General features: G+C 53.3%; 2 protein-coding genes across 4 annotated transcripts in view; one reads left to right on the top strand and one right to left on the bottom strand.

The window, feature by feature from the left end:
* Positions 1–14,097, bottom strand: part of Grik5 (glutamate ionotropic receptor kainate type subunit 5) — a 47,306-nt gene extending 33,209 nt beyond the window's left edge. The window contains exons 1-6 of the mRNA XM_090322829.1: positions 13,191–14,097; positions 9,361–9,489; positions 8,860–9,024; positions 3,810–3,907; positions 3,521–3,686; positions 1,153–1,331 (exon numbers count right to left, since the gene is read on the bottom strand). Of these exons, the coding sequence (XP_090178955.1) occupies positions 1,153–1,331; positions 3,521–3,686; positions 3,810–3,907; positions 8,860–9,024; positions 9,361–9,439 (687 nt within the window). The 5' untranslated portion in view covers positions 9,440–9,489; positions 13,191–14,097. The remainder of the gene's footprint in view (positions 1–1,152; positions 1,332–3,520; positions 3,687–3,809; positions 3,908–8,859; positions 9,025–9,360; positions 9,490–13,190) is intronic.
* Znf574 (zinc finger protein 574) lies at positions 9,963–24,438 on the top strand. Of its 3 annotated transcripts, none has more exons than XM_090322835.1 (2): positions 9,963–10,282; positions 21,500–24,438. In XM_090322835.1, exon 2 carries the CDS (start codon positions 21,520–21,522, stop codon positions 24,208–24,210), a length of 2,691 nt encoding a protein of 896 aa, XP_090178961.1. In that variant the 5' UTR covers positions 9,963–10,282; positions 21,500–21,519; the 3' UTR covers positions 24,211–24,438. The 3 variants fall into 3 exon arrangements, with proteins under 3 accessions (XP_090178961.1, XP_090178960.1, XP_090178959.1); XM_090322834.1 differs by lacking the exon at positions 9,963–10,282 and adding an exon at positions 18,995–19,106; XM_090322833.1 differs by lacking the exon at positions 9,963–10,282 and adding an exon at positions 19,308–19,899.
* The last annotated feature ends 26 nt before the right edge of the window (positions 24,439–24,464 follow it).

The following is a 24,464-nucleotide window of genomic DNA, read 5'->3' as shown; positions in this document are numbered from 1 at the left end:
ATCGTAAAGTTCATGCTTCGAGACCCCTTTCCTAACGGCCCTCAAGGAAAACTAAGCTAGAAGATCCCTCTGTGCCTGGAGGACTCCCCACCCCCCACAACCCTGGCCTTCACAGTGCCTCTGCATGAGCTTCTAGGGGACAGGATCTGAGCTCTGGGAAGGACAGACTGGACGAGGAAATACCGCATCATGCACAGAGGGACAGTGATTCCCCCCAGGGCCAGTGTGCCCCATGATCTGAGAGGCTCTTCCCTAAGCCAACCTACATTCTCCAAGCCTGTTCACCCCTCTTCCTGTGGGCTTTGACCACTTCTGTAATGTGATTTTTAAGTAAAAAAAAAATGAGGCCAGGAGTGTGACCTAGTGGCAGAGTGCTCGCCTAGCATGCAGGGAGCCCTGGATTCCATTCCTCAGTACCACATACCCAGAAAAAGCCAGGAGTGGTGTTGTGGCTTAAGTGGTAGAGTGCTAGCTTTGAGAAAGCTCAAGAACAGTGCCCAGGCCCTGAGTTCAAGTTCCAGGACTGGTGGAAAAAAAAAAAAAAGCTAACCACGCGCCGTGGCTCACACCTGTAATCCTAACGACTCAGGAGGCCACGATCTGAGGATCTCAGTTCAAAGCAGCCCAGACATTAAAGACCGTGAGACTTTTATCTCTAGTTAACCATTAGAAAACCGGAAGGGGGACTGTGGCTCCAGGGGTCAGGGGGATAGCCTTGAGCTGAAGAGCTCAGGGACAGCACCCAGGCCCAGAGTTCAAGCCCCATGAAAAAAAAAAAAAAAACAGTTGGGAGCTGGTGGCTTATGTCTGTGACCCTACCTACTCAAGTGGCTGAGATTTATGGAAGGAAGGTCCATGAGACTCTTAATCTCCAATTAACTACAAAAAGCTGGAAATTGAGCTATAGCTCAAGTGGTAGAGCACTAGCCTTGAGCACAAAATCTCAGCGACAGTGCCCAAGACCTGAGTTCGAGTCCCAGGACTGGCATATTAAAAACAAAACCAAATAAAACAGACATTACTATTTCCTAGGTGTAAGGAGGAAAGAGTCTCACTGCCCTCTCTGAGGTTCTGGACCTTGGGCAACCTGCTCACGGTGGCCTAGGGTTCTGCATCTTGGCCCTTTGGAGATGGAGGGGAGAGAGGCCCCACCTTGCGGAGGACGAGGTGGGAGATGGATGCATTGGCGTCAATGATGATGGTGGACACTTTGTCATCTCGGATCTCCTTGAGCAGGGGCGTGGGGTCTCGACTGTCGTCCAACATTCTCACTGACAACGTCTCCTTGGAGATAAGGAAGCCACGTACCAGTTCCTCCAATCGCAGTAGGCCTACAGGAAGGTCAAGCCTCAGGTTAGAGCCCTTCTTTCTGAAGACAGGGGCATAGGGTGACACGCCATCTTCCTTGCTGGACAGGGACCAGAAGGTTCACTGAGATGATGACGTGGCAGTCCCAGATGCTGTTCTGAGCTATGCGGCTTAAAAACCTAATCCTGGAACGTCCCCACCCATCCTTGCCTGATCAGCGGCATGTCTGATGTATTTAACATTTGTACCTTTTTGTGTTCGTTCGTTCTGGTATTGGGGCTTGAACTCAGAATCTTGTGTCTTGTGCTAGGTTCTTTTCTACTCATGGCTGATGCTCTACCTCTTTTTTTTTTGTGGGTCATGGGGCTTATTGGCCTGTCCCTGAGCTCTTCAGCTCAAAGCTAGCCACCTATCCTTGAGCCAAGCTCCACTTACCATTTTTTAGAGGTTAATTGGAGAGAAGAGTCTCAGATCCTTTTGTGCCCGGGCTGGCTTTGAACCTTGATCTTCAGATCTCAGCCTCCTGAGTAGCTAGGATGACAGGTGTGAGCCACCGGCACCCAGTTTACATCCTTGCCTTCCTGGTTAACCCACTACACCTCCGATGCCACTAGGTAGGGAGGTAGCAACCAGTCTGCCAGTTGCTCAGCCAGAACTTTCTTTGATGACAGCCCTGGCTGCTTCTCTCTCCTCAACCCACCCAGCTTCTATCTTCAAAATACATCAGCACCTACCCATACCATGCCACTGTCAGTGCCCTGGCCCAAGCCATTAATATCTCTTGCCTCTTGAAACTGCAAGAGGCTGTTCTCCACACCGCAGCCAGAGTGACAGGCACCAGGTCCTCTGACGTCACTTCCGCTCTCCCTCAGACAGTGTGCGTCTAGCAGTGACACTTCTGTCTTGTGGCTTTGGCCTGGATTTTTCTTTTACCTAGAACCCTCTTGCACTAGGGCTCTCTCTCTCTCTCTCATCTCCGCTTCACCTTCACTCCCATGTCCTGTTCTCCATGAGACTCCTGTCCACTGGTCCACTTAAAATGGTCCTGTTTCACAAGCCTCATTAGTCTACTTGCCTTTGTCTGCATAGAGCTACCCTGTCTACCCAGATAAAGGTTCACGAACCTGTCACTTCAACAGAGGCTTCACTAGGACAGCCACTGTGTCTGCCTCACTCTCTGCACCTTCCTCCCTATCACCACAGAGCAAGCATTCAGCAGGCACTTAGAAAACCTCCTTCAAGGCTGGGGTGTGGCCTAGCATGCATGCATGAAGCCCTGGGTTTGATTCTCTGGAACCACATACACAGAAAAGGCTGGAAGTGGTGCTGTGGCTCAAGTGACAGAGTGCTAGCCTTGAACAAAAGGTGTCCAAGGACAGTGCCCAGGCCCTGAGTTCAAGCCCCAGGACTGGCAAAAAACAACCCCTCCAAAACCAAAAAATCCTCCTTCTACAGGTTCTGGAGCTCGGCTGTCCTCTCAGGCTCCTGCCAGCAGCCATCCAGACTCCTGCCCATATCACCAGAACATCTGCAAGATGTGTCACTTCCTGTACGCATCCCTTTCGAAGAATCTGTTTCCTACTGTCCACACAAGTCCCGTGCCACCCATGCCCCACCCCACCACACCCCTACCCACATCCATTCTCCTCTTCAACCAATTCTGGCTCTCCCCTCCTACTGCCAAACACCTGTGCCCAATCCAGGTCATCTCCCTCTGTCACCTGTTGGTCTGGCAACCCTTCTGGTGACCCTCTCTGATCTGATCAATTCTCTTTCTATAGCCCAAATCTGGCCATGTGCCCCCTACCCTGCTCTGCTTGGAAAGTCCTCTTCTACTCTGCTGCTCCTTCTCTGCTTCACAATGTCCACACTAAAGCCACAGGTGCATCCATGAGCCCTTCCCCTACCCTACCAGGTCACCCAGCCAGCTTAAATGTCTCAAAGGCCCTGCATCCCGAAAGGACCAGCATCCTTTCCTCCACTCAGCCCAGGACGAAACCACGCCCAGCCCTGCTCCATGCCAACTGAAGGGCCTATAGGAAGGCTGGGCAACGCAGCTGCTCAGTCACCATCTGTGAACCCCCTGGGTTCTATCTGGAATGCATTGGTCTGAAGAACCAGTGGTCTCGCTTTCTGATAGGAAAGGGATGGTGGAAGTGGGCAGGGGATATTTAGGGGGGAAGTGGGGAACAGAACACTCAGTTCTCCTCACATTCGGCCTTGGCACAGATCAGGCTGGCGGAGGGATAGTTGAAGGACTTGAGGATTCGGGAAACTGCCAGGCTGACGTCCTCGTTACTGGGGTACAGGCTGACAGATGCAAAGCGAAGGTACTGAAGGCGGGGTGTCTCCTCAGGACCTACCTTGATGTGGGGGATCTGGACAGAGAGAGGGGGGAGGGAGAGGTTGTTTCCACCTGGCTGCTGCTGGCTGTCCCCCCCCCCACCCGGAGGGACCACTTCTTCTCTGTACTACACGGGGTCCCCATGGGTCTACCTTACCTCCTTCTCCCCACAGATATGGCTCACGGTGGAGGCAGATGCTGGGCTGGAGGAGGGCCCCAGAACAGACACAACCCCCTTTGGCAGGATTTGACACACTGTAAGGGGCAGGAAAGATCAGAGTCAAGGACCCTCTGCCTGGACTGTCACACCCACCACGGACCCATTCTATCAGAAAAGAACTGGTACACATAGAGCAGCCTCTGGCCCACCTCTTCCAGCCTGGACCCACCAGTCCAGTCCCTGGCCCTGCTCAATGTCATGCACAAAATGAGGAGGCACAGGGACTGGGAGTGTGGCTTCGTGGTAGAGTGCTTGGCTAGCATGCATGAAGCCCTGGGTTTGATTCTTTTTTTTTTTTTTGCCAGTCCTGGGCTTGAGCTCAGGGTCTGAGCACTGTCCTTGGGTTTTTTCAAGGCTAGAGCTCTACCACTTGAGCCTCAGCACCACTTCCGGCTTTTTTCTATGTATGTGGTCCCGAGGAATCGAACCTGGGTCTTCATGCATGCTAGGCAAGCACTTTAACCACTAGGCCAAACTCCCGGCCCCCTGGGTTTGATTCTTCAGTACCACATAAAAGAGAAAAAGCTGGACGTGGCACTGTGGCTCAAGGGGTAGAGTGCTAGCCTTGAGCAAAAGAAGCTCAGAGACAGTGCTCTGAGTTCAAGCCCCAGGAAATGGCCAATTAATAATGATAACGATGATGATGATGATGATGATGATGATGATGATGATGATGATAATAATAATAATAAAGGAGGATAAATGAGGGAAACAGAGAACAGCACCTCAGACAAACAGGTTGGCCCAAAAGAAAACAGGGAGAAGCTGGGCGCCGTGGCTCATGCCTGTAATCCTAGCTATTCAGAAGGCTGAGAACTGAGAATCAAGGTTCAAAGCCAGCCGGGGCACAAAAGGACCTGAGACTCTTAAGTCCAAATATCCTCTAGAAAACGGGAAGTGACAGAGCACTATCCTTGAGCACAAAGAGGCTAAAGGACAGTGCCTAGGCCCTGAGTTCAAGCCCCACAAATGACCAAAAACAAACAAACAAACAAATAAATAGAAGAAAAAGAAGAACAACAACAGCACACAAAGGATTACAAATCCAATGCCTTGTTCTGCTTTCCAACCTTTTCAGCCATGCTAACACCTGACCCCACTAACTTCTCCTCCCCTAGATCAGCAGCCAGCACCCCCTGGACATCTCTCTTCTTTTTTTTTTTTTTTTTTTTGCCAGTCCTGGGCTTGAGCTCAGGGCCTGAGCACTGTCCTTGGACTTTCTCAAGGCTAGAGCTCTACCACTTGAGCCTCAGCACCACTTCCGGCTTTTTTCTATGTATGTGGTACCGAGGAATCGAACCCGGGTCTTCATGCATGCTAGGCAAGCACTTTAACCACTAGGCCAAACTCCCGGCCCGACATCTCTCTTCTTCAATCACTCTTCTATTGCAGCTCCTTCTCCTGCTTCCTTCCCCTTCAACAAGTGTGTCTCAAGACTTTGAGGTGGGGTTGGAGGCATGGCTCAAGTACACCATCAAAAGTGAGTGAAAGCAAGCATCAAACAATGACTTGGAGTCCTGGTCTCAGATAAAAAAAAATACAACTAAACAAAATAATTCAGAGGTGGACTGTTACTGTTTTGTTTGTTTGTTTGTTTCTGGTCATGGGGCTTGAACTCTGGGCCCGAGCACTGTCCCTGAGTTCTTCAGCTCAAGGCTACAGCCCTACCCTTGAGCCAAGCCCCACTTCCAATTTTCTAGTGGTTAACTGAAGAGTCTCACACTGAGCTAGCTTTAAACTTTGCTCCTCAGATCTCAGCCTCCTGAGTAGTTAGGATTACAGGCGTGAGCCACTGCACCCAGCCCGTTATTTGTTTTTAACCTGTCTTGGTCTCACGACAGAACTCTAATAACTTTTCCTGGGAGAATGTCTCTGCCTCTCAATATACATGCTTTCCAGGACTGAATGGTACCTGACTCAGGCCTGACCAATGCCAGAACCACATCCTCCTGGCTTCACTGATAGTTCAGAGATGGAGATGGCTTCAAAGGAGATCAGAGAAAGCTTTGCTCCAGTTTTTTTCCCCTCTACAATTATTACTAAATTAGTGACAAGTGCACTTTGAGGTACTGGGGATCAACGTGCTATCATCGGGAGAGGACATTCCTATAATGACACTGAGCAGGACTCAGAGCTGAAGGTGGAGAGGTTTCTGGAAAATCATTTGAACACTTAGATCTAGCCTCTTCGGTTAACAACCATGGGATATTATGAGCCCCTAGATCCAGCGCTGCCTGAAATGAAACCCTGGGTCTTTCTGTTTGTTGGTTAATCTGACATTCAGATGTAAAAAGCCACACCAGCCAGGTGGGACGCCATGGCTCCCTCCAGCAATCCTAGCTACTCAGGAGGCTGAGATCTGATGATCACAGTCGAAAGCCAGCAGGGGCATTAAAGACCATGAGACAGACTCTTACCTCCAATAAACCACTAGAAAACCGGAAGTGGGACTTGGCTCAAGGGTCGGGTGGTAGCTGAAGAGCTCAGGGACAATGCCCAGGCCCAGAGTTCAAACCCTAGGATCCCCCCCCACACACACACATAAATAAAAAGCCATACCACACCATTTTCCCTTTGCTCCAATTAATGACCCATAGGCATCCAAGTCAGTATTTTAGGGACACGATTTGGTGTCTGTCTCTCCAGTCTCCCCAACCCTGCCTACCTTCCCCCCACCCCCTCCACTTTCTTCATGCTAGTCTGGGGGCTTGAATTCAGGGCCTTGGCACTGCACCTGAGCTTTTTGTTGCTCAATGACACTCTTTACCACTTGAGCCACAACTGGCCTTTTTTTCCTTGTTGTTGTGGACTGTAGAGCTTAAACTCGGGGCCTGTGTGCTGTCCCTGAGCTCTTTTGCTGATGGCTAGTGCTCTAGTGCTCTACCACTTTGAGCCACAGAACCACTTCCAAGTTTTCTGGTGGCTAACTGGAGACAAGAGTCTCATAGACTTTGCTACATGGGATGGCTTCAAACCCGATTCTCAGCCTCCTGAGTAGCCAGCAGTGCCTGGCCTTGCTTTCTCTCTCTTAAACCTGAATCTGGCCTCATCTAACTAAAATATCAAAACTGTATATCTCATCTTGCTCCAAATTGTTCCTTCTGTGCCTTCCATTCTGCCTCTACTTGGCACAGATCAGATGCTCAGAAATGGACCTTGCCTTCTGGTTCTCACCTGATAGACATTAGTTCGTCTCTTATTTCTTCTTTGTCCTCAGAGTTTTCATATCTGTCTTCTCCTCTCCAACTCCTCTTACCCCTTCTTTACTTTAGGACCCCCAACTCAGCGCATCTCCTTCACTCACCACCCAAACCCACCCTCCAGATTTACCTTCTAGCTCAGCTTCCTAGTCTGAACTCACAAATGTCTCCCCATTGCTTTAATGGAAGGTAGCATCTTTTATCCTGGCACTGCTGGCCTTCTGACCTCTGGGAGCTGACCTACAAATTTTCCCAGTCTGCCCCTTCCACAGCGCTGTCAGCTCAGGAGTGGCTGGTGGTCCTGTCAAACATACCTTGAATCCAGAAGGCCAAGATGGCCTCAACTCCTTATCCTGTCCTTATCCTTCTTAGCTGGTGCTGGCTTTGAACTGCCATATTCAGATTTCAGTCTCCTAAGTAGCTAGGATTATAAGCGTGACCCCCCAGTGCCCCCTCTCTATCTTAATGTCTCTCAGATTGTATTTTATGCTGTATCAGCCAAAAAGAAGAGGGAGTTTGGCCTTGTGGTAGAGTGCTTGCCTAGCGTGCATGAAGACCTGGGATCAATTCCTCAGTACCACATACATAGAAAAAAAAAGCCAAAAGTGGCGTTGTGGCTCAAGTGGTAGAGCTCTAGCCTTAAGGAAAGCCCAAGCACAGTGCTCAGGCCCTGAGTTCAGTCCCCAAGACTGGCAGAAAAGAAGAAGAGGAAGAAGAAGAAGCTAGGAAATATTTTAATCCATTCTCCTTCTTAGTGATATAAAATGCACAGGTACTAACAAAGCTTCTGACAAAGACTGTGGGGATGAAACCCCAGAGCTCTGCACATCCAAAGCAGACTCTCTACTACAGATGTATATCCTCCCTGCATACACACACACACACACACACACACACACGCTTTTTTTTTTTGCCAGTCCTGGGGCTTGAACTCAGGGTCTGGGCTCTGTCCTTGAGCTTTCTCAAAGTTAGTGCTCTACCCCTTGAATCATAGTACTACTTTCAGCTTTTTCTGTGTATGTGGTACCAAGGAATTGAACTCAGGGCTTCGTGCATGCTAGCCACACTTGCATCCCCCTAAAACATATTTTAAGTCAGCAGCTCACAAAGACCTACAAAACCAGCACATCGGTTCAAATGGCATGTATGAGCATTTATTGGGTCCGACAGTATTCAACAGACATTCCTAGTTAATTATTTTATTTTTTGCTAGTCTTGGGCCTGAACACTGTCCTTGGGTTTTCTCAAGCCTAGAGCTCTACCATGTGAGCCACAGCAGCACTTCCAGCTTTTTTTCTATGTATGTGGTACCGAGGAATTGAACCCAGGTCTTCGTACACACTAAGCAAGCACTCTACCACTAGGCCAAACTCCTGGCCCCTAGTGAATTTTTTTTTTAATTGCTTTTTATGTGTACCAAGGAATTGAACCCAGGGTCTCATGCATGCTAGGCAAGCACTCTTCCACCAAGCCACATTCCTAGCCCTCAACGGACATTTCTGTACCCCTATCATGAGGCAGACCTGGATCCACAAGGCATGCTGGGAACAATGGTACTCTTTTACTTGTCAAAGTTTGGGTGCAAAACACCATTGCTGACCCACCCCCTGAGCCCTCAGCCTCACTGTGTGGGTCTCTACGCCCAGAGTAGACACCTCTGAGAAGGAGAAGGTAGAGACAGTCATGAAGGAAAGGCAGATGGAGCCACAAGAAGACAAAGCTGGGGCAGAGGGATGGACTGAGGGCCCCGGGCCTGCCTCGCCCCACGCCCCCGCGGCCCTGCTCACTGGTGTCCGTGGTCTCGTACTGGCTGTCCCGCTGCAGCTCGAAGATGTCTACTTCCACTCGGGCCTTGGCTGGGACCTCGATGATCCCGTTGATCTGCTCCCGGGCCAGGGCCAGGGCCAGACGCTCGCCACGGCCGCACACTGTCTGGTCGTCCAGGATTGCAGCTGAAGGAAAACGGGAGTTGTGGAGACCAGATTCCTGGGTCCTGAGGAAGGAGGGCATGGGGGCGAGGTCCTGGACTCCTGGGCTCTGGAGTGGAGGTAGGTGGAGGAATTAAGGGTCTAGTCTCCTTGATCTGAGGCTGAACACCTGGGTTCAGGGGAAGAAGATGATAGAGGCTGGGACTCCTTGTTACAGAAGAAAGTTGGGACCCACCCCCCCCTCCTCCAAAGTGCCCAAGAATCCTGGGTTCTAGGGAACTGGCATGCCTAGATTCCCAAAGGGGAAGCCTCAGGCCCTGCAGAAAGGGCTCTGGGGGGAGGGGTGCCATAGGGCCTCACCCATGCGCAGTGATGAGAGCACCTGGCGGCTGGGGCTAGCGAAGGCAACAATCAGCAGCAGCAGCAGCTCAGCCGGCATCTTCCTCCCCTCCTCATGGGGACGCAGCTGCCGCGGCCCCCACTTGCCACCTGCAGGGAGACCCCCCCAGAAGAAAATCCCTAATGCTAATGTGGAAGGACAGAGTCCCTTAGGAGGGCTGGTGGACAGCCCCCAAGACATCATTGGTAAGGAGAAGAGGGCCTTGTTAGGCCGGAAGCTTGGGTCAGAGTGTGCCACAGAGGGGGGAGCTCCCAGGCCTCATGACTGACAGGATGGGAACCGCTAGAGGAAGAAGTATACAGTTATGGAAGCCAGGCTGGCAGAGGAAGACATGCTAGAGATCTCAGGTAGGATGGATTCCAGGGAAATCTATTCCCGCCCCAACAGGAAACCAGGAATTGCCACCACCACCACCACCCCCCCACACCCAGTTCCGCCCCTGTCTCTGGGCAGGCAGCTGTTACTAGGCAACAGAAACCGGCTGGAGAGGATGCAATGGTTGCTAGGCAACCCCATCCCAAGCTTCACTTGTTACCTTCCTGACGTCCCTGGTTCCCATAATCCCATGGGGAGAGAGGCCTGGACATCCAGGGTCTGGGGATGGGGTGAGGGAAGAGAAGATCTGGGAGTTAGAAAACTTTATAGAGGGAAAAAGAGAAAGACTCAAAGTAGCAAAGGAACTTTAAAAGGGAATTAAAAAAAAAAAGAACGGAAATAAGGAGAAAGTGCAAGAGAGGCTTCGAGCTGGCGGAGGTGAGGGGATTAGAGACTCAAAAAAGTAGAGAGAAGAGAAAATCAGCCAGATAGTCAAATGAACAGAAAGATGATGGAAGAAATGAAGAGAAAGTGGAGAGTCACAGGGAAGAGGGAAGAGACCGGAAGGTAAGGAGCTGTGCGGATAGAGGAAAAAGCAAGAGGCACAGAGCAGAGGGACACAAAGGTACAGGTGAGGCACAGAAAGAATGGAGGATGGAGACACTCAAACTGACTCAGGAGGTGACCACGGAGAGCAAGACAGGGAAAAAAACGAATGAGGCTGGGACTGTGCTGCCTTGCCAAAAGTGTGTGCACCCCACCCTGTTTTGAGGAGACAGTGCATCTCTGTTCTTTACAACTCTTCACCTCACAGGGAAGTTGGGGGCCTGGGCACCCCAGGTTTCTGCAGGTCAACAATGAGGTGGAAGAAACTTGGCAAGGTGTGGGCAGCTACCCAAGCAAGGGCCATACCCCCAAGAAAACCTTCTGTGCAAAAGGAGGTCTCAGTGCTGGATGGGCAACCTGTCATCTCCCTACACCCTACCCAATCCTGTGGAAGTCTGGTTGAGCTGGTGAGATGCCAGAATGAGAACTGCCAGGGAAAGACGGGCACAAGTCAACAGCCCCCAGTCAGCTCACACAGCCAAGAGGCCCCCTCCATCTCTGCTCTGCCTCAGCCTTACATGACCTTGAGCAAGTCACCCCTTTCTCTCTGGGTCTCTGGAAGTACAAGACTAGGGGAAGAAGAGCATGCTGGATGGGCAGGTGACTATAAACTGAGATTGAGATCTAAGGTAGAAGCTTGTTGAGCTAGAGTGAAAGAGCAAAGATGGCTGGGTTCTAGTGGCTCACGCCTGTCATCCTAGGAACTCAGGAGGCTGAGATCTGAGGCTCCAAGTTCAAAGGCAGCCAGGCGGGAAGGTCCATGAGGCTCTTATCTCCAGTGAACCACCCCCTAAACTGGAAGTGGAGCTGTGGCTCAAACAGCAGAGTGCTAGACTTGAGCAAAGTCTCAAGGACAGTGCCCAGACCCTAAATTCAAGTCCCAGGATGCCCCCCTCCAAAAAGAGCAAGTATAGCTGGGAAAGCCAGAAGGGGAAGAGTGGGAAGGTGGGACTTTGAGAGGGTGAGAAGGAGGTGGATCATCCTGACACTCCAGGGACTTCCAGGGAAATGCAGCAACTAGGGAACAGAAAGATGGCCAAGGAGGTAGAAGGTCAGAGACCCACAGGTGGCAGACCCTTGTGGAAGCAGAAGGGCACAGACACAGCGCAGGGCCAGTTTGGGGAGCAGCAAATGGACCTAGGAAAGACCAGGAAGGCATGCACAGACAGATAGATGGCTTCAAAATGGTAAGTGGGGGTGGGGAGAACAGACTAGAATATATAGCCTAGAGGTGCCAACACCCGAGGAGTTGGAGCGCAGTGGGAGGGTGTGAGAGAAGAGGGATAGGGCCCGGGACTCCCAAATCAAGCCAAGTAAAGGCAGAAACTCAGCCAGGCCTACCAGAGGGAGCTAGAATCAAATCAGCTGGGGGGGAGGAGAAGGAGGGAGGAGGGACAGGAGGTAATGGATGAGTAGGTAACAGAAAGTACAGAACTTTGGGGAAAGCCAGGCACTGGTGGCTCATGCCTATCCTCCTAGCTACTCAGGAAGCTGAGATCTAAGAATCTGGTTCAAAGCCAGCTCAGGCAGGAAGGTCCATGAGACTTTATCTCCAAGTAACCACCAAAAGGCCGGAAATGAAGCCGTGGCTCAAAATGGTAGAACGCTAGCCTTGAACACAAAAGCTCAGGGACAGAGCCCAGCCCCCCCCGACTTCCTACTCCACCCCCCCAAAAAAGTTTTCAGAAGAGAAATAAAACTCTGCGAAGAGAGAAGACTATTTCAAGATGAGAGGTGAGGGGGTGTGTGTGGAGTGAGTATTGGGGCTGTAGAAGTAGCCTAAAGAAGACAAGCAAGAAAGGCTGAACAAGAATAAAAAACAAGTATGAGGAAGAAGCAGAGAATGAGACATGGGAATGGAGGGAAACTGAGGCAGCTGCATGCCCTACAGAAATGGAGGCAGCACACACAGATGTATCCATCTGGAGACACTTGGGGATGCTTGAAGGGGTGCAGAAGATATGGGGTTCACCAGTTATAGGCATGAGGAGGGATAGGAGCAGAAAGGCCAGGTGGGGTTAGAGAAACGATGGTGTGGGTTTGTGTGTGTGTGTGTGTGTGTGTGTGTGTGTGTGTGTGTGTGAGAGAGAGAGAGAGAGAGAGAGAGAGAAATAGAGACAGAGACAGAGACAGAGACACAGAGAGATCAAGCTAGCAAGACTAGAAACCAGGAGATGGAGGGGAGGGGAAGGAAGGGGACAGGTGGCTAAAGCTGAAAAGGCTGGGAACCCAGAGCCGGTCTAGAGGAGGAAAGCTGACATGTGAGAAACAGAAGACAGCTCCTGAGCCCAGGGATGGAGGGAAAAGCAGACATGGGAAGACAGCTAGATAGGCACTGGTGCCTCTGAGAGAGCAAGAGTTTCACAGAGACAGAGTTGGGCTGAGAGAGGGCCAAGAAACAAATCAAATGGAGAATCAAAAATGTCAAGAAAGAAAGAGGTGGGTGGGATGGGGATAGGGCCTATGGTAGACATAGTGAGGAAGAGAGGAGAGAGAGAAAGAAAGAGAGAGAGAGAGAGAGAGAGAGAGAGAGAGAGAGAGAGAGAGAGAGAGAGAGAGAGAGAGAGAGAGACTGGGACCCAAAGCTTTAAAGCAGAGACATGCTCTGTGCGGGCAGAAGTGAGACACACAAGTAAAAACTGGTCGGCCCCACAGGACCCCAAGAAGCCAGGGACTGCCGGGTGTGGGTTGCACACCCATCAGGAAGGGTGAGAAAACATCTCTGGGAATGGAGGGTGTGGAGATGGAGGACACGAAGCAGTTCCCCCCAGCAGTGGGGGAGGGTCCTTGCCCATTGGGGAGTTGGGATTGTGGGGGCCCTGCCAGGCCTTCCCAGACCCAGCCCAATCCCCACCCTGCAGACACTCACGGATCCTGGTGGGACGGAGGGCTGGGCTCCCTCGAGGCCCGGAACGACAGCCAGCGGAGAGATGCTCTGTTGCTGGTGGTGGGGTGGCTGGGGCAGGGGGGAGAGGGCAATCCGCTGGGCCCCCTCCCCCGCCGCCAGTGGTGGCCCCCAACTAATCCAACACGATGGCTCTCCAGGAGCGGGAGAGGAAGGACAGGTGGAAAAAAAAAATCAGAGGGCGGGCCAAGAGGGGAGGAAGGGGAAAGGAGAAAATGGAGGAGAGAAGGGGAGAGAGAAGGGGAAGGAGCAAATGGAGGGGAATGAGGGAGGGAAGGAGAGAAGGTGAAAATGGAAGGGGGGGCACAGGCAAAGCCGGGGGAGGGGGAAGCCGGCCCAGGAAAGGGCCCCCCACCCCCTCCCCTAGCCTGGCCGGCCTGGGGGGGCCACAGGGGGTGAGGACTGGGTGGAGAAAAGGAAGCTGGCCATCGGGAGAAATGGGGGAAGGGAGGGCTTTGTGGGGGGGAGGGGGCTACCCCCTTCCCCCCCTCCCCCCCAGAGCCTTGGCCCTGCCCTGGCTGAGGCTAGGGCCCGGAGTCCTTATGCCCTCAGCTTCCACAGAAAAATCATACTGGGGGCTCCGGTGAGTCCGAGCAATGGAGGGGATGGGATGCTGGCAGCCGGGGAGAGGGAGAGGCTGGGAGAAGGGGGCAGATGAGGTGGAGAGATGGGGAGGAGGGAGAAGAGGCTGGAGAGGAGCAGGTGGAAGAGGAAGGCGGAGGAGGAAGAGGGTGGGCTGGGGGGGGGCGGCCACGCAGGACCTCAGAGGGAGGGCCTGGCCACAGACTCCTGGTCCCCTGCGAGGAACAGCACAGCGGCAGCCCAGCCACCGGCGGCTCCCGGTCCCCAGCTGGGCCTGCCTCCCTGCTGCTGGCCGCCGCCACCGCTGCCGCCGCCTCTCTCTCTCTCTCTCTCTCTCTCTCTCTCTCTCTCTCTCTCTCTCTCTCTCTCTCTCTCTCTCTCTCTCTCTCTCTCTCTCTCCCTCTCCCTCCTAGGCGGCCGCTGCCTGCCTGCCTGCCTGCCCGCCCGCCCGCCCGCGCTGGGTCCTGGAGCGCAGGGGGCGGGGGAGAGATGGAAAGGAGAGAGGCAGGGAGGAGGGCGGGCAGGAGGAGGGAGGAAGGGAGGCAGGCAGAAAGCTAGGAGGGAGGGGAGTCAATGTGGAGGGGGGGGGGAGACCAAATTGGTCGGGGCTGAGGGGGGGCCTGCGAGGAGAATGCTGATGAGGAGCTAGCCACCTCCTGTGCCACACCATGCCACAGCCCTGCCCAGGCAGCCAGCCGAGGACACTGGAGACCATAGAGAGGAGAGACGGCAGCAGGGAGACCTGGGGAAGGCAGGCCATGGGGTGGGGAAGAGATGGCTATAGAGATGAAGAAATATGCAGAGACAGCCATCTCCACAAGGACAGGGAGAAAAGGGACAGGTGAACATTTCTAGCTCAGATCCTAGGACCAGGCTAATGGACACAGAGCCCCACCCCACCTCTCAATATGAGAGGCCAAGCAACACAATCATGGGAAGCCAGCCGCAGAAAAGAGGTAGAGGAGGTCACAGCAACAGGGGTTCCTATCACGGACATGGAGGGACGGCACTCACAGAGAGAAGGATGTGACCCATCCACAGACACAGGAACCTGCACTTTCCATGGAGATCAGGGAAACAGAAGTAGCCGCCATAAAGGGGGAAGCAGATAGAAAGCAAGCACGGGAAATCTCCATCATAGCTAGAGAAAACCCTTAAGGACCCAAAGACAGACATGAGTAGGTGTCGGGGGAGAGGGGCTCCCTTCTGTAGTCACCAAAGAAGGAGGTGGCTTTGGGAAAGGGGACAGCACAAGGGCAAGGAGCTGGAGGACAGAGGGGTGGCTGGGAGTTTGCCTTCCTCCGGGGAAGCATCTGCTGCTCCTTAGAGGGATGCTGTAGGATAAAGTGGGGTGGGGGGATGGAACCGAGAATCAGTCGACATAGATCCTTGGACTGGGGGTGGATGGTGCACGGCTGGATGATGGGGGGGGTGAAATTTGGGGGGAAGGAACATGACAGTTGGTGCTGAAGGCTGAGCCTGTGATTCACCACCACCCCCATGCTCGTGATGGGGAGGAGACACTGAGACACTCACGTGCAGTCCCCAGCACACGTGACTACATGCCTCTCACATACAAGCACCAGGAGACACGCAACACTCACACAGGCCTGGCAAAGGGGAGTCCTCCTGCTAGCAAGTGGTGAATTGCTGATATCCACATGACTTACATGTCTGACCGTAAAAGACCACCAATTTTGACTATGTCACCTCGTCTTATTTGGGCACTACCCATACTTTCCCTAATGCCCATCCTCAGCTTCAGGCCAAATTCACTCTGGCCTGTAGGCCTTAGACCATTTAATCGCTCTAAAGCCAATCCAGTGCTACTACCTCCAAATTGCCTCATTGGGCCTCAGTTTACCTTCTGTACATAGACCTAATTAACCCAATTTAAGTTGGGAAGTTTAAGTAGATTCTAGCAGAAAGCAGCCCAAATCTAAGCTGGATCCTCAAATTTAGTTTGAGTCCTGGAGTTTGAACTTAGAGCCTGGGTGCTTTCCTGAGCTTTTGTGCTCAAGTATTCTACCACAGAAATAGAGCCACACTTCTGGCTTTTTGGTGGCTAATTGGAGTCTCGACTTTCCTTCCCAGACTTCCTTGATTCTCAGACCTCAGCTGCCTTGGTAGCTAGGATTAGAGGTGTAAGCTGCTATTTCCCAGATTGGACCCTCAGGTTTTTTGTTTTTGTTTTTTGCCAGTCCTGGGCCTTGAACTCAGGAGCATTGTCCTCGGACTTTCTCAAGGCTAGAGCTCTACCACTTGAGCTTCCGGCTTTTTTCTATGTATGTAGTACCAAGGAATAAATCTGGGTCTTTGTGTATGCTAGGCAAGCATTCAATCACTAGGTCAAATTCCTGACCTATGACCTTCAGGTTTTTTGTTTTTGCCAGTCAGGGGGCATGAACTCAGGGCCCGAGCACTGTCCTTGGACTTTCTCAAGGCTAGAGCTCTACTACTTGAGCGACAGCATCACTTCTGGCTTTTTCTCTGTATGTGGTACCAAGGAATCAAACCTGGGTCTTTGTGCATGCTAGGCAAGCAAAGCACTCTACCTCTAGGCCAAACTCCTGGCCTGGCCTTCAGTTTTTTTTTTTTTTTTTTTTAAACCTTTTATTGTTGTACAGAGAGACTTTTTTTTTTTTTTTTTTTTGGTCAGTCATGGGCTGAGTTCAGGACCTGGGCACGTACTGTCCCTGAGATCTTTTTGCTCAAGGCCAGTGCTCTGTCACTTTAAGCCACATCTTCACTTCAGTTTTCTGGAGGTAAACTGGAGATAAGTCTCACAGACCTTCCCACCTGGACTAGCGTGAACCATAATCTTCAGAACTCAGCCTTTTGAGTAGCTAGAATTACAGGCATTGAGCCACCCATGCCTGACCTGAGCCTCAGATTTTTTAAGTAAAAATTTTTTCCAAGCCTAGCACCAGCAGCTTACGTCTGTAATCCTGGCTAACTACTCATAAGGCTCAGGTGGAGGTTTTTTTGTTTGTGCATGAATATAAACACACTGTAGGGATAGGAGATCAAGTCCTGGGCTGGAATCTTGTTTATTTCTCCTAATCATGGAAGTTGGAGAAGTTACTTAATGTCTCTGAACCGGTTTCTCTCGAGCGCTTTCCCTGAGGGCTGATGGAAGGATTCAGCTAAATTATGCATGTGAAACACTGAGCTTAATACCTAGCAGGCCATAACACACTCAGGATATGTCTACTATCATTAGGTTCCTTGAGATATGAATATAGCCTTTATTTCCCTGCCAGTCCTGGGGCTTGAACTCAGAGCCTGGGTACTGTCCTTGAGCTTTCTCAAGGCTAGCACTCTCACTTGAGCCACAGCACCACTTCCAGCTTTTTTTTTTTTTTTTTTTTTTTTTGCCAGTCCTGGGCTTGAGCTCAGGGCCTGAGCACTGTCCTTGGACTTTCTCAAGGCTAGAGCTCTACCACTTGAGCCTCAGCACCACTTCCAACTTTTTTCTATGTATGTGGTACCGAGGAATCGAACCCGGGTCTTCATGCATGCTAGGCAAGCACTTTAACCACTAGGCCAAACTCCCGGCCCCAACTTCCAGCTTTTTGTATGTATATGTGGTACCAAGGAATCAAATCCAGGGAGTCATGCTTGCTAGGTGAGCACTTACCACTAGGCCACCATGTTCCTGGCCCTCATATAGCTTTATCTGCTGCCTTGAAACCACTCTTTTTGAGGCTCAGGCTGCTAGTACCTCCAGTTCACAGATAAGGAAACAGCAACTTGGATTGGGACTCGGATGCCTTGCCCAGTCACATTTAGGAAAGTGGCACTATGGTTCAAGCGTAGAGCAATAGCTCAGTGCGCAGACCCTGAGTTCAAGTCTCAGGACTGGCAAAAAGAAAAGAAAAAAAAAAACAAAACAACACTACAACTGTTCAAAGTCACATTTAGGAAATTCCAAGCCAGGACTTGTGTGCAGTCAGCCAGAGTTTCATCACATGGATCTCACTTTAGATAATGTAATGGCAAGTTAGGAAAGATGGCAACTGGAGTCAAACCTAGACTAGTGTGTCTCATCTGGTAGGTTTTTTGTTTGTTTTTTGTCAGCCCTGGGGCTTGAAGTCAGGGCCTAGACACCGTCTTTGGGCTTTCTCAAGGCTAGCGTTCCACCACTGGAGCCACAGCACTACTTTCAGCTTTTTCTGAGTACACGGTACTGAGGAATCACCCTACCACGACGCCAGGCTCTTGGCCCTGCTTTAGTAGATTTTTGTTCAGGTCCTGGGGCTTGAACTCGGGGCCTGGGTGCCGTCCCCGAGTTCTGGTGTTGTTTTTTTTTTCCTCACCGCTGGCAGGCACTCTTTCACTTGAACCACATCTCCACTTCCAGCTTCTTCTTTTTGCTAATAAAGAGATGAAGACTTGCGTTCTTTCCTGGCCATGCTGGTGGCAATCCTCAGATCAAAGAGTGCAAGCGTGGGCCACCTGGCACGTTCCCTCCCTGGATAAACATCTGAGCCAGGCCGGCTCACCGCCGTCATCCTGAGACCTGAGGATGGCGGCTCAAAGCCAGCCCCGGCAGGAAAAGTCCCTGAGGTTCTCGTCTCCAATAAACCACCAGGAAACCGCAAGTGGAGCGGTGACTCAAAGCGCAGAGGACCTCAGGGACAGCGCCCACGCCCCGAGTTCGAGCCCCACGGCCGACCGAAACGGTGAAGAACCCAGGCTCTGCCTCCACTTCCTCGATGTGGCTACTGGGGCTGTCTGAGTGGGGCTCCATTCTTCCCCTTCGGCCTTCGGGGTTCCCTGGGCCTCCATAACCTCGCTCCAAACTCGCCCCCGCCCGCCCCCGCCTCCCCCGCCCCAGGGCTGAGCGTCCCCGCGGCCGACTATCCCCAGCGATTCCCATTCGGCGCCTCCAAGATGGCGGCCCGTCGCTCCGTCCCCTGACGTCATCGCGCCGTCCTCCGCTCCGCGCAGCGCTCGCCGGACGTCCAAAAGGAGGGTGGGAGGAGGCGTGAATCCTCCAAGGAAGCGTGTGAGGAGGCGGGCGAATCCTGACCCTGTACACTATTGGTCCCGACTTCCGAATCTCGAGTGTTGATTGGTCAAGCGGCAGAGGGGCCAGGCGGGCGATGATTGGCTGCGCTCTGCTGTCTAGGAGGGAAGGTGGGAGGGGCGTTGCTGAAAGGCCAGAGCGAGGCTGTGGAGCAGGCGAGAGGAGGCGGCGGGAGCTAGAGAGGACGAGGGGCTAGAGTGGCCTTGCCAGAGGAGCGGCGGCGGCCCGGGCCTGGGCCCCCAGGGCGTGCAAGTTGGCAGAGGCGGGTGAGTGCTAAGAGGGTATCCGGAGGGTGGGCCGGGCCCCCACCCCAGCTCACGCCCGCCGTCGGCGCGCGTCACAGGGCCTGCTGACTGAAGGGCCCGAGGGGGCGCGCGCCGGGCGGTGCGGTCCCAACGGCTACCGAGCGCGCAGGCGGCTGGGCGGGGCCGGGGCGGGGCCTGGGCGGTGGGCGGGGCTCGGGCTGCAGCACTGGGATTTGATCGGGGTGGGAAAAGGGTGGTTGTAGATCTGGCTCTCCTCCCCACCGAGGGCTTCCAGGCTCTGAGGACTGCCTAGACTGAGGGCGCTGGGGTGGTTGGACGATCCAGGACGGAAGGTGGACGGTTAGCTTAGAGAAAAGAAGTACTTAAGTTAAAGAGAGGTGGGGGAAAAAATGTCTCACCTGTACCTGCAAGGATTAGGGCAGTGAGAGAGGTCTTGGTGTGAAAAGGTAGATTTAGAGCTAAGGGAGAGATCCAGGCGTGAAAAGAAAAGGAGGAGGCGTAATACCCATTTTTTGGGGGGTGGGGTGGGTGGGGAGAATACCTTTGGAAAGTGTTGGGAGCAGGTGTCTGTACCGCGAGTTAAGATTCATGTGTAAAGAGTGCATTCTAGATATCCCTAGAATGAGCTGGAAGGGAAGTGTATTTGTTTTATTTTTCTAAAGTATTTTTCTAAAGGCCAGCATGAAGATTTGGGTATCCCTGGGGTGTTGTAGGATGTTGAGAAAGATGATGTGTGCTCCGTAGAGGGGAGGGGGTCTGGGGATTCTTGGGATGAAGATGCGATGCCTCATTGGTAAGAAATTGGGCTCCTGGTGAGAAGGGTCTGGTGTGAAATAGAGGGGCTCTCGCTCTTGGAATGGGTCTTTTGGGGAAACAAGGAAAAGTTAAATTGTAATCCTACCAGAGACCTTGGGATCAGGAATTCAGCTGGAGGCTAGCTGGGGCAGAAAAGTGAGCATGATCCTTTCTGAAGCAGTAGCCAGGCTAGGTCATATACAGCCTGTCATGTCGGCTATAATGGAAATCCTAACATGAACAGATCAGATAGCCTATCTCAAAAATATAGAAATAATATGGCTCAGAAAAGGGTTGGAGGCATGGCTCAGCGGTAGATTGCCTGCCTAGCAAACATGAAGTACTGAATTCCAATAGTAGTACTGCCCAAAGCAGGGGGAAAAAAATGTCTAGGTGTGGAGGTGCACACTTTGTAATCCCAGCATTTGGGAGAATGAGGCAGAAGGACAATTTGTGAAGAGAAGCCCGAGTATTCCTGGAATAGGTTAAGGATGGGGTGGACCTTTATGCAAAGGAGGAGGGGCTTCGGTTGGGAGGAAGAGGGACTGTGGATATCCTTGGCTGAGTTAAGGTGGCTGTACACAATGAGGAGCTCAAGTCAATGTGAAGAGGGGACCTGTGTATCCAGAAGGAATTAGAATTGTGACCATCTTGGTACAGAGAAGCAATGCATTCTGGTACCCTGAGGGCCTGTGGTAGGGTGGGTAAGGTCTAGGTTCTGGAAAGGATTAGGCTTTTGTGAAGATAGGTCTGGGTGTTGTGAATAATGATACCATTTAGGAGAAGGACTTGATTTGTTGAGGGTCTAGATATTGGGAAGTGGTTAAATCTGGTTGAGATGGCTTAGGCTGATACAAGAAAATATAAGTCAGGGACTCCAGTGATAGAATACCTACCTAAAAAATGCGAGTCCTTGGAACTCCTGTTCCCTAATAAAAATGCAAGCCTATCACCAGAACTTTTGAGGCGGAGGCAGGAACACTTTGGGTTCTAGACCAGCCTGGGTTATGTAGCAAGATCCCTGTCCAAAATAAAAGAAAAAAATAGTTTTGATTAGGGAATGCTTAGTTTGATTTGAGGAATGTAGGTACCAGCAGGAGAGTTAGTAGTTAGCAAGGGCTGAGTGCAGAGGAGAGGGGTCACACCATGTGTGTGGCGGAGTACTGGGGCAGTTAAGAGTGGTCTGGGTAAGGAGTGTGGCCGGGAAGGCCTGTGTGAGGCATCTTCTGGGTATCTTGGCAAGGGGGTGCAGTAGTGTGTGTAGGAAGAGGTGTGAGTGAAAAGGAAGAGGTCCAATGTTTCAGGTAGAACCCTGGTGGCCTGCTGTAAGGTAGGGCAGCTAAGGGGATTGGCCCCGGATCTGGGGTGGAGCCTGATGCCAGTTGAGAGGTTTGGCTTTGGGGGTTTTGTAAAAGCCCCTTAGCAAGAAATTTCTGGGAAGATGATTGGGTTCAGTGTTCTTGTTTGTGGTGGGAAGAACAGATTGTTAGAAAAGGGGCTAGAATGGAGAAATGTAAGGGAGAAGTTGAAAGGGGAAATAGATCAGAGCGTTTGGAAGCTGGTAAGGACTTACTTATCCCTGCCGTCCCTTCTCACAGCCCAGTACCTTGCTGTTGCCATGACTGAGGAGTCTGAGGAGACAGTCCTGTACATTGAACATCGCTATGTCTGCTCTGAGTGCAACCAGCTGTATGGATCCCTGGAGGAGGTGCTCGTGCACCAGAACTCCCACGTGCCCCAGCAGCACTTTGAGCTGGTGGGCGTGGCTGACCCTGGTGTCACAGTGGCTACAGAGACAGCTTCAGGCACGGGCCTCTATCAGACCCTGGTACAAGAGAGCCAGTACCAGTGCCTTGAGTGTGGGCAACTGTTGATGTCACCTAGCCAGCTCCTGGAGCACCAGGAGCTACATCTGAAGATGATGGCACCGCAGGAGGCAGTGCCAGCCGAGCCGCCCCCCAAGGCGCCCCCTCTCAGCTCCAGCACCATCCACTACGAGTGTGTGGATTGTAAGGCTCTCTTTGCCAGCCAGGAGCTCTGGCTGAACCACCGGCAGACACACCTGCGGGCTACCCCCACCAAGGCTCCTGCCCCCGTTGTCTTGGGGTCCCCAGTTGTCCTAGGGCCCCCCGTGGGCCAGGCCCGTGTGGCTGTAGAACACTCATACCGAAAGGCAGAAGAAGGTGGGGAAGGTGTCACTGTTCCCTCTGCGGCCGCCACTACCACTGAGGTAGTAACAGAGGTGGAGCTGCTGCTCTATAAGTGCTCGGAGTGCTCCCAGCTCTTCCAGCTGCCTGCCGACTTCCTGGAGCATCAGGCTACCCATTTCCCTGCTCCTGCTCCAGAGGCTGAAGAGCCTGCCTTACAGCCCGAGACCCTGACCCCTTCACCCACAGAAGTACCGGTGTCTCAGCCTGACACGCTGCCAGCCTCTGATCACAGTTACGAGCTGCGCAACGGGGAAGCCATCGGGCGGGATCGGCGGGCACGGAAGCCACGGAGGAGCAGCAGTGCAGAGCTGGGGGGCACAGCCACCCAGGAACTCTTCTGCTCAGCCTGTGACCAGATCTTTCTGTCCCCCCATCAGTTGCAGCAGCACCTGCGAAGTCACCGGGAGGGCGTTTTTAAGTGCCCCCTCTGTAGCCGGGTTTTCCCCAGCCCCTCCAGTCTAGATCAGCACCTAGGTGACCACAGCAGCGAGTCTCACTTCCTGTGTGTTGACTGTGGCCTGGCCTTTGGCACCGAGGCCCTCCTCCTGGCCCACCGTCGAGCCCACACGCCAAACCCTCTGCATTCCTGCCCCTGCGGGAAGACCTTCGTCAACCTCACCAAGTTCCTTTATCACCGGCGTACCCATGGGGCAGGGGGTGTCCCTCTGCCCACGACGCCAGTCCCACCCGAGGAGCCTGTCATCAGTTTTCCCGAACCAGCTCCCACAGAGACCCGAGAACCGGAGGCCCCAGAGCCCCCCGTGTCTGAGGAGAACACAGCGGAGCCTGCTGCCCCCAGCACCTACCGCTGCCTTCTGTGCAGCCGCGAGTTCGGCAAAGCATTGCAGCTGACCCGGCACCAGCGCTTTGTGCACCGCCTGGAGCGGCGCCATAAGTGCAGCATTTGTGGCAAGATGTTTAAGAAGAAGTCTCACGTGCGGAACCACCTGCGCACCCACACGGGGGAGCGGCCCTTCCCCTGCCCCGACTGCGCCAAGCCCTTCAACTCCCCAGCCAATCTGGCCCGCCACCGACTCACGCACACCGGGGAGCGGCCCTACCGCTGCGGGGACTGTGGCAAGGCTTTCACGCAGAGCTCCACGCTGAGGCAGCACCGCCTGGTACATGCCCAGCACTTCCCCTACCGCTGCCAGGAGTGTGGGGTGCGTTTTCACCGCCCTTACCGCCTGCTCATGCACCGCTACCACCACACCGGCGAGTACCCCTACAAGTGTCGGGAGTGTCCCCGCTCCTTCTTGCTGCGCCGGCTGCTGGAGGTGCATCAGCTCGTGGCCCATGCAGGGCGCCAGCCCCACCGGTGCCCATCCTGTGGGGCTGCCTTCCCATCCTCACTGCGGCTACGAGAGCACCGCTGTGCAGCTGCCGCTGCCCAGGCCCCACGGCGCTACGAGTGTGGAACCTGTGGCAAGAAGGTGGGCTCGGCTGCTCGACTGCAGGCCCACGAGGCAGCCCACGCCGCTGCTGGGCCCGGAGAGGTCCTGGCTAAGGAGCCCCCAGCTCCCAGGGCCCCAAGGGCCACGCGCGCACCAGTTCCTTCTTCAGCAACCCTGGCAGGCGCGGCCTCTACAGCCCCTGCAGCCCCTGCCCGACGCCGGGGCCTGGAGTGCAGCGAGTGCAAGAAGCTCTTCAGCACCGAGACGTCTCTGCAGGTGCATCGGCGCATCCACACAGGCGAGCGGCCCTACCCATGTCCAGACTGCGGCAAGGCCTTCCGGCAGAGCACGCATCTGAAAGACCATCGGCGTCTCCATACCGGTGAGCGGCCCTTTGCCTGTGAAGTATGTGGCAAGGCTTTTGCCATCTCCATGCGTCTGGCAGAACATCGTCGCATTCACACGGGTGAACGGCCCTATTCCTGTCCCGACTGTGGCAAGAGCTACCGCTCCTTCTCTAACCTCTGGAAGCATCGTAAGACTCATCAGCAGCAGCATCAGGCAGCTGTGCGTCAGCAGCTGGCAGAGGCAGAGGCTGCTGTTGGCTTGGCTGTGATGGAGACTGCAGTAGAAGCTCTGCCCCTGGTAGAGGCCATTGAGATCTACCCTCTGGCCGAGGCCGACGGGGTCCAGATCAGTGGCTGACTGCCCTACTCCCACGTCACCACGTGGCATTGCTGAAGGCCTCTTCCAGCATCCCCTTATTTGTATATACTGTGCCCTCTCCCCTCCACCACCATGTAAGTGCTGTAATTGGATCTATTCTCTTTGAGGTGGGTGCTCTGGGGTCCTTGCTTTGCATAAAGGGGTCCCCCATACACCTATTGGTTGGCCGCAAAGTGAAGCAGTCAATAAAGACTGAGTTGGACATTTTTATGTGTTTTGGTCAGGTTCAGCTA

This window comes from Megascapheus bottae, chromosome 31, assembly GCF_031878675.1.
Source record: "Megascapheus bottae isolate mThoBot1 chromosome 31, mThoBot2.hap1, whole genome shotgun sequence".
NCBI classification, from domain to species: Eukaryota; Metazoa; Chordata; class Mammalia; order Rodentia; family Geomyidae; genus Megascapheus; species Megascapheus bottae.
This window is presented reverse-complemented; position numbering and strand designations above follow the sequence as displayed.